The following is a 15,906-nucleotide window of genomic DNA, read 5'->3' as shown; positions in this document are numbered from 1 at the left end:
AACTACAATGCAAAAAATACTAACTCGAGACAGACTAGACTAAGTAATCAGCTGTGGGCCTAACATATAAATATCATACACACATTACAGACAACTGACAAAAATCACATGCATACTAATCAATTCTGTTGTTAAGACCGCATCCAAGCTTGTAGCCTAACACATTCAAAATTAAGGCATACTGTGGTGATTTTAGGATGCAGACCCAAGAAGAAACCATACACGAACTGCATGATCTTATATTTCCTTGACCAAGTTACCAGGAAAACAAAAACAACAACAAAAAAAAAAAAAAGAAAACAATCAAAAATATTGTTCAGCTTTAGTTTTTAATTCATTTGGACTGATAAGAACTTGCACATGAAGTGTAAAACACCATTCGATCTTTCAACAATTACAAATGAACAACAGTCAGTCATACCTCAATCATATCTGTCGAGCTTTACTATTCATAAATAAAAATGCTTAAAAACAAACTGAAGAAAACAGCAGCTGGCTCCATTCTGACTGAAATAACAGCCACACTTACTTTGAAGGCAGCGTTGCATAGATTTAGTTCTGCTTTTTAAACATTTGGAACCGAATGCAAAAACAATGTAACATGTAGTAAGCCTGAAAATGAAATACAAAATATACATATACAATATACATTGCACTTGGTTTCATTGGTACAATATTATAGTTTCAGTCATTGCAAAAATTTAGTAAAATGCGTAAAAACAAAGCATTCCAGTCAGTGAAAGTCAATACAGAATGATAATGGTTTTTGGTTGTGACCTGAAGGGTTGTTAAAGAAATAATTTTGAAATAGGTTATGATTTTTATATAATGTGGACACAATTTTGAACGTTTTCAATGTCTTGGTTTGGACATCTTTTTGTGTGTGACACTGAAATTTTTATAATCTTTCTTCTCCTGTATTTAAGACATCTTTGCTCTGATCTACACACATTTTCACAGCCACCGGTACACCCCAACTGCTCTGTTACTTCTATGAATTAGTAAAACACATAAGAATGGGCAGTGTTGCGTAAACATTTTGGCATACCGTATTTTCCACATCATAGGGCGCACTCACAAGCCTCCAGCCCCATCAAAAAATGAGTGCGCGCCGCGCAATCCAGAGTGCCATATACACAAATCCACTCAGGTGTTCCAGCATGACTTCAGTAAACTACAAAGCCACAGCGCACGCAAACACGCACAGAGCAGACAGCGATCGTGCAGCAAAACACACCCGCAGCCACACTCATCACTCCACGCGGACGAGGAATGGAACGGAGGAATAAACCGAAAAAAAAAGTGCAATGTGCCACTTCTAGCCACAACTGAACAACCGAGTCACTGCGAACACGCCAACAATCCAGCAGTCCCAGACAACACCCTCCCTACACGCCACAATTGAACAAAGCCCAGAGTCACCGTGAAAGCATCAAACAAAGTCCCACTGACCCATCTAACTGTTGTGTTTCGTTTAATGTGCGAAAATTCGAAAATATTGACAGAAACTGTGACAGTGCGCCTTATAACCCAGAGCGCCCTATAGTGTGGAAAATACAGTAACTGGGGAAAAAAAAAAAAAAAAGTCACTAGCATTATGTGCAGCTATCCATTGTTGTGAGGATGTATTCATGTTAGGAGTGGGACAAGATACAATTTCCACAAGACGAGATGAGACACGAGACTGGATCCATGAGAACGAGACAAGACAAGATTTTGGCATAATTTAGTTCCCCACAGTTTCTTTTTATTTTACTTTATTTTTGCTGTAGGACTGCTTTTGTGCAAGAAGTGTATCTCGCCAGTACTTAACTTTTATCCAATCTGAACTTAAAAACATGGGGAAAAAAATCTCAAAATTATTTCCAGCATGTGCGCACAATCTCGTGGCAATTTTGTCTCGCAAAATCTTGTGGCGCGAGATCTTGTCCCATCCCTACTTCTTATCATAAAGGACCAGGCAGGAATTGTCTCCCACTGGGCGCCGCAAATTACCAACCCAAGTCCAAGGGGTTTTAGGTGAATATGTCAATTTAAAATGTCCAAAATAAAACATAATGATCCACGGAAGTCATAGATTAAAACTCTACAGCAGACAAATGCGCAAAAGCCAAAATCACTTTTCACATGTAACATCAAGACGGTGAAATGTTCTCTACAAATATGTATTACCAATAAGTATAGCGTATATAACCTTTGCAAAATATATTAGAAATGATAAAAAATACGTTATAAGTTATTCATTGCCCCACTAAGGTCCATTGTGCTCACTTGACATTTTGAATTATTGCTTGTTTTGAAAAGTACTGCATGGCCACAAAAATATACACACAAATAAAATAAAAATAACTGGTGATATATTGTGTCTAGTGTCTCTGTGTGTGCGTGTGTTGGCAATATAATTATCACGGATATATTTGGTTTAATATATTTTCTGCATTGCTTGTTCTTGTATCTATGGGCATTATAAACATGTGGACAAAATATGCTGTTGTCATGGCAACCTATACAAAATGTGCTTGTTTGATAAAGAAAGCAGATGTTTTCCTGGACAAGTGACAAAAAAACATCTCTACAGTTGGAGGCACTGTACTCATGAAATTAATTGTCCGTCTCATTTTTCTTTGCATTTTCAAACCTCTGCATTTGTCACCCATACAACTTTATAATACATTCTTATGAGGAATTATGATAATGCATTGCTACCACCTTATAATAACCTTAATTCACCTTAATAAAGCCTGAACAAAGAGTCAATTCATAATAAACACATAGTTTGAGTGATCTAGGCTTAGTAGCTACTTAAGGGCTTACGGTATTAATTAAAAAGGTACAGTATGTGAAATAGAAACCATACTTCAGAACAACATTTCCATGGAAACAAGTCCAAATAAGAGTGAGGTTTGTCTAGACGCGAGCCCGCTCAGAGTAACAACACGTGTATTATTTGGTTATAAAGTTACTGCATACTGATACAGTTTTTTAAGTAGTTACTAAGCCAGAATTGTTCTTAATAAACTATTTGCTCATTATGAATTCAGTGTATGTTCATGCTTTAATGAGGCAGTGTTACCAGTGCATTTTATGATATGAGTGAGAAAGTGGATTTTGCAAAAATGTGTCATACGCACGACTGTTGACATCAAACCTGGCTGCAAATGTTACTTTAAAAATAAAAATTAAGAATGAAAATAATGTCTTTTAAAATCCATATATCTCTTTTTGCAGCAAGGTCCTACCATCAAAATCCACAAAATGATATGCAGTTCGTCTTTGCTTGTTTTTTGCAAAAGTACGGTGTCCCGCTTGTCCAAAAAGGTCCATATGTGAAATCCATGGTCAAACATTGTAGTCTGGTGCTTTGCCAATTGGTTTCCGTAGTCGTATTTGTAATGTCATGAAAGCTCCGACAGCCACGTGGAACAAAATTTGCCAAAGGTTTCGGAGTTCGTAGAGATACATGTTTGAGAGGCAGATGAGAGCGAAGGCCAAGATCGACTTAAAGCTCCTCCACACAGAGAAGTAGGCAAACAGATAGCACTGCAATGAAGCATAAAAGAGCATTATAAGGTTTGGTTCATGAGAGATTTGAACTTTCTAACTACTTTAACCTGAGCTGGACGTCAGAATGCAGATTTTTTGACCTGGTTTATGGTTCATAACTAAAAAAAATAAGGCACTTTCCACAGATCTGTCCTGTAACTTAATCTGGGGACGTCACTGGCTTGTCTCTGGAGTGATAAATAAGTTTGATACTATGCTGTTACCATTCCAGAGAAAGAAATAACATCTCCCAGAGACAAGCTATAGTTGTGGACCCTCCACCAGAAAAGTTACTCAGTCTGTTTTGTTTATATTCAGGAAAATAAGATAGACATTCATATCTGTTTTTAATAAGACAAAATAAAATCGACTAGAAAATTACGGCTGATCAACATGAGGAAAAAATTGTGTTTATCCAGTATCCTTCATTGTGATGGCCAGTCTCAAAGCTTTGGTATAAACTATTGAATGGTGACAATATCTGTGGCATCAGCACAGTAACAGATCTGACAATCCACACAAGAAGCTAAAGTGTTTGTAAGAATGTGTTTTGTTGCTAATACGTCCCTGTCAGGCTGCAGAGCTGTTAAGTGCTCCGACACAGATGACTGACCTGATAGATGCAGGCCGCTGTGCCCAGGAAAAAGGCAATCACATAATTAAAGTCTTCACCGTCGTTCTGCAGAAAAGAAAAGAGACAATTAACACAAACAACAAGAAAATATCACTGTGATTGCACTCAGGGCCTTTTATGTTTTTCTGTCAAAACAACAGCCACATCAACAGTCGAGTAAAAAATTATTCTTATCGCTTTTGTTCAACACATTTTAGCAATAATTGGATCATGTTGTTTTTGTACTGAGAGGAAATGTTTTCACCGCTTCAAGAGCCAGTATATAGCAACGGATCTATTGAGAGTTAAAATTACCACAAAACAATTACATAATTTTATAATTAAATGTAAATCTTACAGTTAGGTCATGTACAATCCTATGACTATTAACGCAACATTAAAATAATATTTAATGGTGATAAGCAATACTGTAAAGGACATAACCTACAATTTTGTTAAAGAAAAAAAAATATATATATATAAAACAAACTTAAGTCTGGCCAATAAGGGCCAAGTTCTCTTGATACCTTTTCATGGGTTTTAGAGTAAGGAAAAATTGGGATCGTTGCCATAGCACTTACAAATTCAAATAATCTCTTAAAGTGTGCAGACGTCATGTCACGTGAATGAAATCAATGAAGCTTGTCTAAAGGCTCAGCCATTCACATACCTGATCAAGTTTGTTCACGTCTACTCTTTAACAACTCGCTCACACAGTGAAGTGTCAAGCTGTGCCTGGACAATAAAAAGTAACCTCCCAGAGCAGCCGTTTTCTTCCCTTTAAGAGCATCAGCCCCTTTAGCAGCACTGTATATATCTAAAGAGAGCTGTTACCTGCAGAATGCTCTCTATGGCGTGCACCCCCCTGAGCAGGTTCAGACCTCCACACAGAGCAGTGAGGACACAAGAGATGATCCCAGCCAGAGACAGAGGCTCCAGCATCTGAGTAGGAGCTGAGAGAGGAGAAACAATCACATGAGCTAAAGGAGATATACAGTATGATATGTGAACTATTTAGTTTTTTAGTTTATCAAGGTGAACCCAGGTCTACACCAGGACTGCCACCGAGTCCACATCAGACCTAAGCAGCGATTAATATCATATCTTAAAGTCCTTTAAATTTACAACTCTCATCTTTTTTTTGGTTGAATAATGGCACCGCTTGTTTATTAATACTGACAGAAGACATTGAGCTCTGTGCCAGTTTTAATTTCATGTGGATAGGCCCAGTAATTACAAAGATATTAATCATAAATAAGGTCAACAAATCTGCAACAGTAAATTCCATCATAGAATTTTGACCTGTCCTCCAGCTCACTTTTAAACTATAAGGATTCTTCAATGTGATTTCATGTGAGCACAACCTATATAGACACAGTATTTGAAGTACTAGTGGTAATAGCAAAAGTATATGGTGCAGTTTAACATAAAAGTTTCTATTTGGCTACTTTTTAAAACCTACTTCTCCCTTTAAGTGTAAAACCTTCAGATAGAACATGTTCTTTTTAATATACTCATATTTCTTGAAGGCAGTTTCACTCTTTGTTGAATAATTGAGTCATTCAAATGAATATAGCTTCGAGTAAGGATTACAAAACTTGAAATTTGTACATTTTTTATTCACTAGATCTAATAATTCTTTTCATTTTGAAGCATTTGTAATGAGAATCTATCAAAAGTCCCCATGATAAACCATTCTAGCGTTGAAATTTATCTTGAGGGTGCATCATTTTGACCTTAACAAAACGTCTATAATCTGGCATCTCTCATATTCACTTACAAAAGCTTTTCATTTCAGAGATTGGTGTCAGAGGTGGGGTAATAAAAGCGAGATAAGCAGAAAATGAGATACTATTATATTGGTATCGAGAAATTAGACTGTAGTGTACATGACGCCAATCTGATTATGTAATGAGAACGTTATTAAGGCCTCAAATATATTAGATGCAATAAGGTTTTGAAACGTACTCAAAACACTGTGTCTGTCAAGTGCAGTGTTCTCAGACTTTTAAAGGGCCCATATTATGAGATTTTCTGATCTGTTATAATGCCGTTTCCTCATCACAAACATACATGGAGTTGTGTTTTGTTTCATTCACACGTTTAACACACAAACCCTTCATATTTAGGCTAAGTTCTACTCTCACCACGTTGTAATGTCATGCGGTTATCCAGGAAGTGCTCCACTATGTTTTTCAACTTCATACATCTTTACTAGAATCATTTGGAGGATTTCAGCCCTGGAATTGCTGATCTCTACTGAACTAAAGGTAAAAGGCAGTTTGGTCACTTGCAAACTAGCACGACTTGACATCACAAGGTGGAGCTGAGCATTTTGAACTTTGGAGATGTAGACAAACTAACAATAATAAAGGGTTACTCAAACGTGTGGGGAGGCAACAACATTACACCTTTACGAATAGCATTGCATTAGTCTTATGTAGTCTTATAAAGTAATTTTACAATTTCATGCATTTTTCATTCACTCCATGCTAGGTGGTAGCAGGCCACAGTTGCCCTGGGGCACACTGATGGAAGCAAGGCTGTCAATCTGCTCCATCAGCCCGTCTGACTACCACCAATACTCACACATACTTTTCTCACCAAGGACCACCAAAGAAAAGATTTGACTTTCCGAGTAACAACAGATCTAAAGCAGGTTTTTAACAGGACTATTTCAGGTCTAAATAACAGCTAAAACAAGTCTTAAAGCTACCATCTGTAATCTGTTTATTTAATAATTTTTTACCAGTAGATGGTAGATGTGAAACCTGTTATCAGTCAACAGTAATGTAGATGGCACTAGGGGTGGTATTTCAGAATACAACAGGGTCGGCTGTATTAGGTTTAAATACGACTATCCACATGCCAGAGAAGTACGTTTATTTTTAAAGCACTTTTCACAGATAAAAAAGTGCTTTACAGTGCAATGAACAACATGTTCAAGCTTGTCTAAAAAGCAGTGTCTTGAGCTGCTTTTTAAAAGAGTCTATAGAGTCTGTCTCACGGAGGGCTAGGGGTAGGGCATTCCATAATTTGGGAGCCACAGCCTGAAAGCACACGTCCCCCTGCAGTTTTAAATCGAGTCTTTGGGAAGAATTACCCAATACCTAAACTCTCAAAGATGAGCAAAACTATGGACAAATTAAAATGTTCTCTAAATGAAATTGCGTATGACAGCTCTTCATGACTAATTTTTACTTTATTAGTTGCAACCTGTATAATAACATGTTGTAAATATATATGTGATAGTTTTACCCTAACCAAGAAGGGCAAATTCTGTAAAAAACATTAGCACAATTTACTGGTATACTTTCAAAACACATTTTATAATACTTTAAACATGATTTCAGCAAAATAAAGATGTTTTCTTTTTTATTTTATTCATCAAATAATGACCTCTGTGTACATTAGAGGAGATTTGGCTCAGTGTACCAGATGGTTGCTAGGTAAACAGTTATAGAATTCCCTAGTGAGTCATGAATATGAAACCTAAAAAACAGCCAAACTAGGAAAGAAAGCGTTAATCTTTTGTAAAATCTGAAATATAATTATGTTAACTGTTTTTGTTAAATGAGTAGTCCAACTTGTCATAGCCACTTTAAATAAATTATTAAGCTTGCGTATCACCAAGGCCTGTCAACAGAAATATGGGGACCCGGGGCAAGAAACATCACATGGACCCCTTTAATATAAATTAATAGGAAGAGGGTCCAACCCTGTCTACTGCTCCGCCACCAAGCATCCACAAATCCCAGTTTGACAAACACTGGTCTAGTCTGTTGCCTTGTATTATTATTTCTTACCGATGCCGTTGTACTTGGGGTTGTTGTGTTTGTTGCTCCCATTGAGCTGGTGCAGTTCGTCCAGTGAGAGCTGATAGGGCGGCCTCAGTCTGATCTCTGTCTGCATGTCTGACAGGTTTAACTTTGTAGACAGAGAGCGGGGATTGTTGTAGCGCTGCTTTGTTTTCTGAATGAAAGTGTCTGATGGAAGAGACACAGCATTAAAAATAAACATACAGACATAATATTAGGGAAACAGAAAATAAAGGAAAGATAGGGGTGTTACTGAGGCACAGGGTCCAACTGTTTTTATACACATAGTAGGGCTGGGCAAAAGAAATGTGTTAGTTTCACTGATTGTAATATATCTGTCATAATTTTTTCAATGTAAAATTTGTTTCAATGTAAAATTTGTGCTGAATGAAATAAAATCAAAAGTATTCAAAATAACTAAAACTATGACTAAAAGTAGATAACAACAAAAATACTGATATTTTGCTGCAAAATAAAAACTAGCATCTTGTCTCCATGTCTCCACAGCATGGCATTAAACTTACCATTCTTGCATGAATTAAATTATAGTTTTCATCACAAAAAATGCATTGTTACTGTGAGCAGTCCTACCTCTCCACAGACCTGAGCTGTAATTTGGCCTATTTGGCTTAGTGCTGTCTGTAACCTACTTGTTTCCTAGAGATAGATTAATGCCATATTGTGGGACATTCTAGGAAAAGCAATAACAAGCAGGTGGCAGACACTTCACTAGAATATTTAGAAAATCAGAATACAATATCAGTTTAATTGCCATTGTCAACAACAAAACAAAATTCACAAAATAGGAATTAGCTTCAGCTGTGCAACATAAAACAATTAATAATACTAGACTAAAAGCACTAGACTAAAAACATTCATAAAATAAAACAAAAAGACTGTCTAAATATAAAAACTAAATATATAGCATGTACACAATAACAGTAAAGGTTATACAGTGCAGCTTTAACTCATGTGCTCATTTTTTAGCGCAAAATTGTCAGTGGATCTTTTATTCTGTTCTAACATTGAACTCACCAAACTCTATGAAAGAATATGGTCTCACGACGCTGCTGATTCTCTTTGGGTCATACGTGATGATGAACTCTCTCTGAAGCTCGTCCAGGAAACAAAACGACAGAACGTTTGGGTAACTCGCCGTGCACACCATCAGGTACCCCACGCCCAGGGAGCTTGTGAAACTGAAATACAAGAGAAAAATTATGTAAGTAATAACTGCTAAACAATGATTTGAGTGATTTTGACAAATTTTGATGGCTTAACAACTGGGTTTGAACAGCAGCTCCTGTAAGGTCTTACTGGTCTTAAGTGGTCAACATTCATCTGTCCTGCTTTAGACCTGCTTTAGACCTGCTTTAGACCTGCTTTAGACCTGCTTTAGACCTGCTTTAGACCTGCTTTAGAGCTGACTCAGTATGATTCTTTTGAGTTGTCCCCAGTCTGCAAAGATGAGCATATCTGTCAAAGTGGTTTAGTCCTGGTTTAGTCCTGGTTTAGTCCTGGTACAGCCGTGGTTCAGCCGTGGTTCAGCCTTGGTACAGCCGTGGTTCAGCCGTGGTTCAGCCGTGGTTCAGCCGTGGTTCAGCCGTGGTTCAGCCGTGGTTCAGCCGTGGTTCAGCCGTGGTTCAGCCGTGGTTAACTCTAGGTTTATTCCTGGCTTAGTCCTGGTCCAGTCCAAGTTTGGTGCAGCTTTTGTTGTGTTCACAATTCGCAGTGGGCAGTTGTAGCACAGACGGTCATCTTATAATGAGAAGGTTTGTTTTTTTCCCAACCTTGCCCATGTCAGATGAGTAGCAGGTAGTTCGAGACTCCGGTGGGACACATTTGCAGCCATATTAGTCATTTAGTCCCAGGGCAGTTGTGGCTACAGTGAATGAATTATAAAGCGAAGTAAATAGTATGGTACTCCAGGAAAGTCCCTTATGGCTAATAGGCAAGTGGTTATAGTATTATGCCATATCAGAACAAAATGCAAATTAATACCACAAACAGAATCCAGTTAAGATAATTAAAACCTTACTGACATTTACACCTATTACTGCTTAATTAAACATCCAATTACATTCATATCTATTAGGCCCGCAGAGCTAATTCAATTGATAAACCAAGCACAAATTACATCCCCAGATACAAAGACCTCTATGTTATCAGAGAAAGCTCAAGGCAAAGAGAATGAATTCAGGTTATCAGAGCAGCGCGTACACGGGGAAGGGTGTAAAACATAAATGTCAACAAGGATACACGATAATTGGGTGATTATTATGAGGTGGAAGGAATAAAATGTTAGCTGACGTTAGGGAAATGTTACAGTGAATACTTCAGAGCCATTGACTTGGAAATAAAGAAATATAGTGCTTTCTGTATTAGACACTGGCTACAGTTACACGCGCACTCAAAATCTGATTCAAGGTCCTATATTACGCAAAATTGTATCTTGTGAGCTTTAAAAAATGTTACAACATCCCCAAAAACAGACCTGGAGTTGTGTTTTGTTTCATTCACACATGTTTGAGTAATCCTTTATTATTAGTCTTTCTACATCTCCAAAGCTCAAAATGCTCTGTTCCACCTTGTGATGTCATGAAAGGATAGTTTAAGTTAACAGCTATCTTTAGTCTTTTATTCAGGAGAGATCATAAATTCTAGGAATGGAATGGTTCAAATGATTGTAGTGAAAGGGTATGGAGTTCAAAAACACAGTAGAGCATTTTCTGTATTACCACATGACATTACAAGGTGTTTTCAGTTTGAGAGAAAAACTCAGCCTAAATATGCAGGATTTGTGTGTTAAACATGTGTGAATGAAATAAAGTGCAACTCCTGATATGTTTGTGATGAAGAAACAACATTATAACCATATGTTTCTCGTTAAGAAAGTAGCATAATATGAGTTATAAGATTTATAGAGTCATAATGACACGCAAACAGCAAAATCATTTAATTTCTTTCTGGTCATGGTTCCTCAGATTACTCACATCAGATTTTGTGATTTAGATGTCATTTATGTCATTTTAAAATGACAAAAAAATCAGATTATAATTAGATTTTGTTGTAGATGCGAACAAGGCCTAAGTCTAACATAGTGATTACATTCATGTTGTATTAAGATAAAATGTATTGTTATACATTATCCATCCATCCATCCATCCATTTTCTTCTGCTTATCCAGGGCCGGGTTGAGGGGGCATCAGTCTAAGCAGGGACTCCCAGACTTCCTTCACCCCAGACATGTCCTCCAGCTCCTCTGGGGGGACCCGAGTTGTTCCCAGGCCAGCCGAGAGACAAAGACATAGTCCCTCCAGCGTGTCCTGGGTCTTCCCCGGGGCCTCTTCCCGGTGGGACATGCCCGGAGGGAGGCGCACAGGAGGCATCCAGAACACATGCACGAGCCACCTCAGCTGGTTCCTCTCAATGTGGAGGAGCAGCGGCTCTACTCAGAGCTCCTCCGTGTGACTGGGCTCTCACCCTATCTTTAAGGGAGCACCCAGCAACCCTGCACAGGAAACTGATTTCGAGCAAGTTATACATTATTTTAAATAAAAATCGTATAGGTCCATATAATAAGCTCCAATACATAAACTAATTGTGATAAATAACTGTGATGCTTGTAATGCATAAGGTAAGTGAGGAATAACTTTGGACCACTGCAAACTATTTAAAATTATCTAGCTCTGTTTTTCATGTTTTTAAGACAGTACAAATCTGGCATAGCACCTTCAATCTAAATACTAAAATACAGGTATTAATACTAGTTTATTACTAGCAATTAACAATTCAAAACATTATATGTTTTCATTGTGTACTTTGGTAAACCTAAGTAAGACTAAACTTTCCAAAGAGTCTCTGCCTTTAGAGTGTTTTGCCATTTGTTAAAAAGGCTTGAATCTCTAATTGATGAAAGGACTCTTATATCAAACAGACTTGGTGCTGAAAAGGTGAATAAAGTGATACTGACTGGCTTTCATGTCCATGTCCTTTATCTAAAAAAAGATTCAATAACATTGAACAAATCAAACATGGCAAGTTTACACTGCACCTCACAACACAAGGAGGAAATCTATATCCATTTACTTCAATGGCAAGGCGTTACTTAATTGAAATTAAGTTTCAGAGGTCATTTAAAAGGATACAACTTTTTCCAATCACGAAAATGTAATTAAAAACTATCTAGGGCCCCGTTTGTAGTCATCAATAAACATTGCTGTCTTTTTAAAGTAGCATTGAACTGTTATGATCCAATATTTTCCTCAAGAACAAGATAGTCATTACATAAAAGTGTAAATGTTTGTTTTTAAGACCCTCCTGATTTCTCATACCTTGTTGGCGTCATAATTTATGCACAATAAAGGAAACCTAACAAAATAAACTACAAACTGCATAATAATATCAGTTTGAATTCAATCTCTATTCAAACCAAAAAGCACGCAATGAATGCATAGAATATTCAATAAATTTACAAACTCAAAAATCTTAGACAGAATTTAATCATATGCAGTGACTGTATCAACTGAACAATTATACCAACTGAACCATTGCTGATGATGGGCTTGGTGTACTGTACGTGGTAGCATTTATATTTTCTACTTCCAATGGGCATGCAAAGAACATTACATCAAGGAATCACCTATTCATACAACAGTGGCCAGAAAGCCACCTTTAAAGGACACATATTGTGCTTGAACCTGCTATATAGCTACAGTATAATGTATGACACCCATGTTTGTTTCATTATGTTATAATTAGCACATTTTAAATCGCAATATTCATGTAAAAAGGACATAATAAAAGAAACATGACCACTGACTTCTGCGTTAGAAAACCAAGGAGTGCCCAAGGAGAGCTGACATTACTGTAAACATCAGCACAACAAAGAGTCGGCATGTCCTATGGATAGCTGCAGATCACGTGAGCAATTTTTAAAATTTCTACCAAAATGAGTATGCAACATTGCCGAATCTTATATGTATCACTGGTTAAGAAAATAAAATTGGAGAAGGAAGTGAGTACAGATCAGTGGGTGTATAGGGTTGCACGAATCATGACAATTACAGTGATTTGAGAGGGTAAATGAGAAGGGGAAACAACTACAACATGGTAAAAAGCTCTGAAAAATCGATAGGTCAGTTTTAAATAAAATGCATTATTTTTAGTATTATAAAATGTAATGACTTCTATGTGAACCTACTTGACATTGTAGGGCCCAGACTTGAGGCTGCAGTGGTCGGGAAGCTGGCTCAGTTTCTTGGACAGAGTTTTGAGGTGTTTCTTTGTCTCCTGCAGCTCCGCATCCTGTTCATAATCTGTGGAGGCCGAGAGAGGGAGGCCATCTTTGATCCGCACCACCGATGCAAACACCACCATCGACATGTTTAACCGCGGGACAGGCAACTACATCCAGAGACTGAGACAAGACCTGGGATCTGCAAGAGAATAAGGCTATTAGACCTGGTTATTATTAGGATTATTATATGCAATCAAAAGGATGCAAACACCACAGAGGAAACATGGAAATATTGTAAAATAACAATAACTTTTTAAATGTTAAATTTAAAAAATCAAATGCCATTCAAGGTTGTTGTATGATAGAAACAGAATAGAAACAAAAAACTGAAATTTCAGTGCGACATGTCCTGATTTCAGACCAATAAAATATAAAAATAAATAGCATGTGGCTGTTTGTCTGCAACACCATTTAGAAAATAAAAAGGTTTATAACTGTATACTTTGCACAGGACATTAATAAATAAAACCAGTGTAATTCCTTCTGGCTTATTCACTAGAATTATATGGGCGTTCAACTAATCAATACATTGATTTATAGATGACAAAAGAGACGAGGTTCAGCAAAAATAAAACCAAGCCAACCAAGTATATAATGATACTGACTAAAATACTTTCTCTGATGCTGTGTTTTGTTGCATTGATAACAAGTATTATAATACCACTAAACACAGTCCTAAAATCTCTTTCTAACAGTATTTCTAAGAACCACGGACAGCTCCAAAAGAGGAGGGACTCAAAAGAAAGACATGCTATTTTTATAAACAATTCTGTCTTTGTATATATATTGCACTCTGATAACATAAAGAAAAACACAAAGGCATAGTTCTTTTAATCAAGTTACGAGAATACACTTTGCGTTTACGTATTGATTGAAATTTATAAATGATTGATGCTAACAAGCTAAAAAAAAAAACATGCAATAAAGAAAGATCTAAATGCACTTCTTTGAACACTACGTTGGCACACATATCAGCCCACATTCACGTAAACTATATTTGTATCAAAAGTAAATAAATTACCTAAAAACTATTGACAGCATAACCAATTCCTAATATTAGCATTTCCTCTTAGCCAATGTTAGCAAAATTTTAGCACCATTTTGGTCACGTTTGCAAAAATATTCAAGTATCACGTTTGGGATGAGTAAATGCAGACATTGACTATTTGCTCTTACCTCTAGATCGTGTATAAATTCACATGTGGTGAAATAAAAGCAGTTTTTAACAGATGCTAAAGCGGCGGCTAGCATACACAGCGCTGAGGACTGCACGTTTACGTGGCTGCTCTGCGGTGCATTATGGGTAGCAGCACTTTCTGTCGAGTTTGAGATTTTTTATTTAAATTTTTTTTATTGCTAAATTGCAGCATATTTTACAAATCTTTCATTTGTTATAATATTTGAATAATGTAATATTATAATAATAATTATTTTTCTTTTCAGTGTTTATTGACCCCCTGAATGAATGCGTATTCTTACCATGCATGGAGATGAGAGCAGCCTACTGATGTAATTTCCTAATGCAAATAGCTCCAAAAGCCCTAAGTAATTCATGCTCTGTGAAGCTCTCACAAATGCACAGAAGTATGAAGAGAATTATTCGGCAAGGGTCCCCATGGCAGATCTATGATAAATCACTTTTGTAGAATGTATAGTGTTTGGGGGTTCAATTCCAGCTTTGGTGGTCTGGACTACAGCTTTTCTCAATACATTATCACATTGTGGGGATTAAAATCTGTGCATACACACACTCACATCAGGGTAAGTAAGTAATATTAACAACAACATGCACCCTTATCCATAGAAAATGCACCACTGTACTCAATGTACCCATGTTTTTGAGCAAAATGTGTCTCTCCCCAGTACAGGCAGCTCCTGTGGTCAAAACAAGCTGTGTGCTGTCTAATCTTATTATTAAATGTATTATTGTGTGATAATCAGGAAGTGCATGTGCTGCTCTCATCTCTGAAAGTTGTGAAAAGTGCTCATAAACTCATTGCAGTTAATAATTAAATGATCTGAATTCAAAAGGAAATACATTTGGATCACTGAAAAACATTTAAAATGAACTAGTTCTGCTGTTCACGTTTCCAAGAAGGTAAAATATGGGTAGGCTACAGCATCTTTAATGTGTGTGTAATATATTAGTCTTATTAGGGTGTTGAGGGTATCACCAGTTCACCACTGTTAAATTAACTATAGGAGAACTCTGCCTCCATTAGCCCACATAATATTTTTCTTAACTTTTGTGCATCGTAACTTTGTCCCTTCTTGTTGCTGTTCAACTATTCTCTCAGAAACCAGAAATGAGCCCTCAGCCACTGCCTCGCGCCAGGACACTCATTTGAAGGCGAGATTAAAACTACATAAAAAATGAATCATGTTTTCACAGTTTGTGCCAAGCTTTAAAGTTGAAATAGGCCATTCATTATTAGCATGCACAATTCCCTCAATCCTTATTTTGGTGCCCTTTTAAAATGCAGTAGACTAAAATTGCACTTGGTAATAAAAACAATCCAAGCAGAAATGGTTAGAGGATTCATCTGTCAGAAGCAAAGCAATTTCCCAAAGCCAAAGTAATGTGTTGACCTGTGGACCCCTGTACTGCCCCCTGTAGGCCTGTGTGAATACAT

General features: G+C 37.0%; 1 protein-coding gene across 1 annotated transcript; it reads right to left on the bottom strand.

Annotated features, from left to right (window-relative positions):
* Positions 1-310: 310 nt before the first annotated feature.
* Positions 311-14,564, bottom strand: sec22a (SEC22 homolog A, vesicle trafficking protein). Its single transcript, XM_020920839.2, has 7 exons — positions 14,450-14,564; positions 13,178-13,412; positions 9,010-9,173; positions 7,963-8,142; positions 4,991-5,109; positions 4,157-4,222; positions 311-3,540 (listed from the first exon to the last, which is right to left on the bottom strand). The coding sequence occupies exons 2-7, from the start codon at positions 13,357-13,359 to the stop codon at positions 3,340-3,342; spliced, it is 912 nt and encodes a 303-aa protein (XP_020776498.1). The 5' UTR covers positions 13,360-13,412; positions 14,450-14,564; the 3' UTR covers positions 311-3,339.
* Between the last annotated feature and the right edge of the window lie 1,342 nt (positions 14,565-15,906).

This window comes from Boleophthalmus pectinirostris, unplaced genomic scaffold, assembly GCF_026225935.1.
Source record: "Boleophthalmus pectinirostris isolate CB_2022bp ecotype Guang Dong unplaced genomic scaffold, ASM2622593v1 HiC_scaffold_1, whole genome shotgun sequence".
Taxonomy (NCBI): Eukaryota; Metazoa; Chordata; class Actinopteri; order Gobiiformes; family Gobiidae; genus Boleophthalmus; species Boleophthalmus pectinirostris.
This window is presented reverse-complemented; position numbering and strand designations above follow the sequence as displayed.

Excerpts from the sequence above, each read along its gene's own strand:
- sec22a (XM_020920839.2), bottom strand. The coding sequence starts at position 13,359 with ATGTCGATGGTGGTGTTTGCATCGGTGGTGCGGATCAAAGATGGCCTC. Across the intron at positions 8,143-9,009 it reads ATATTCTTTCATAGAGTTTG|ACACTTTCATTCAGAAAACA; the intron begins GTGAGTTCAATG and ends CTCTTCCATCAG. Across the intron at positions 4,223-4,990 it reads CCATAGAGAGCATTCTGCAG|AACGACGGTGAAGACTTTAA; the intron begins GTAACAGCTCTC and ends TCTTTTCTGCAG.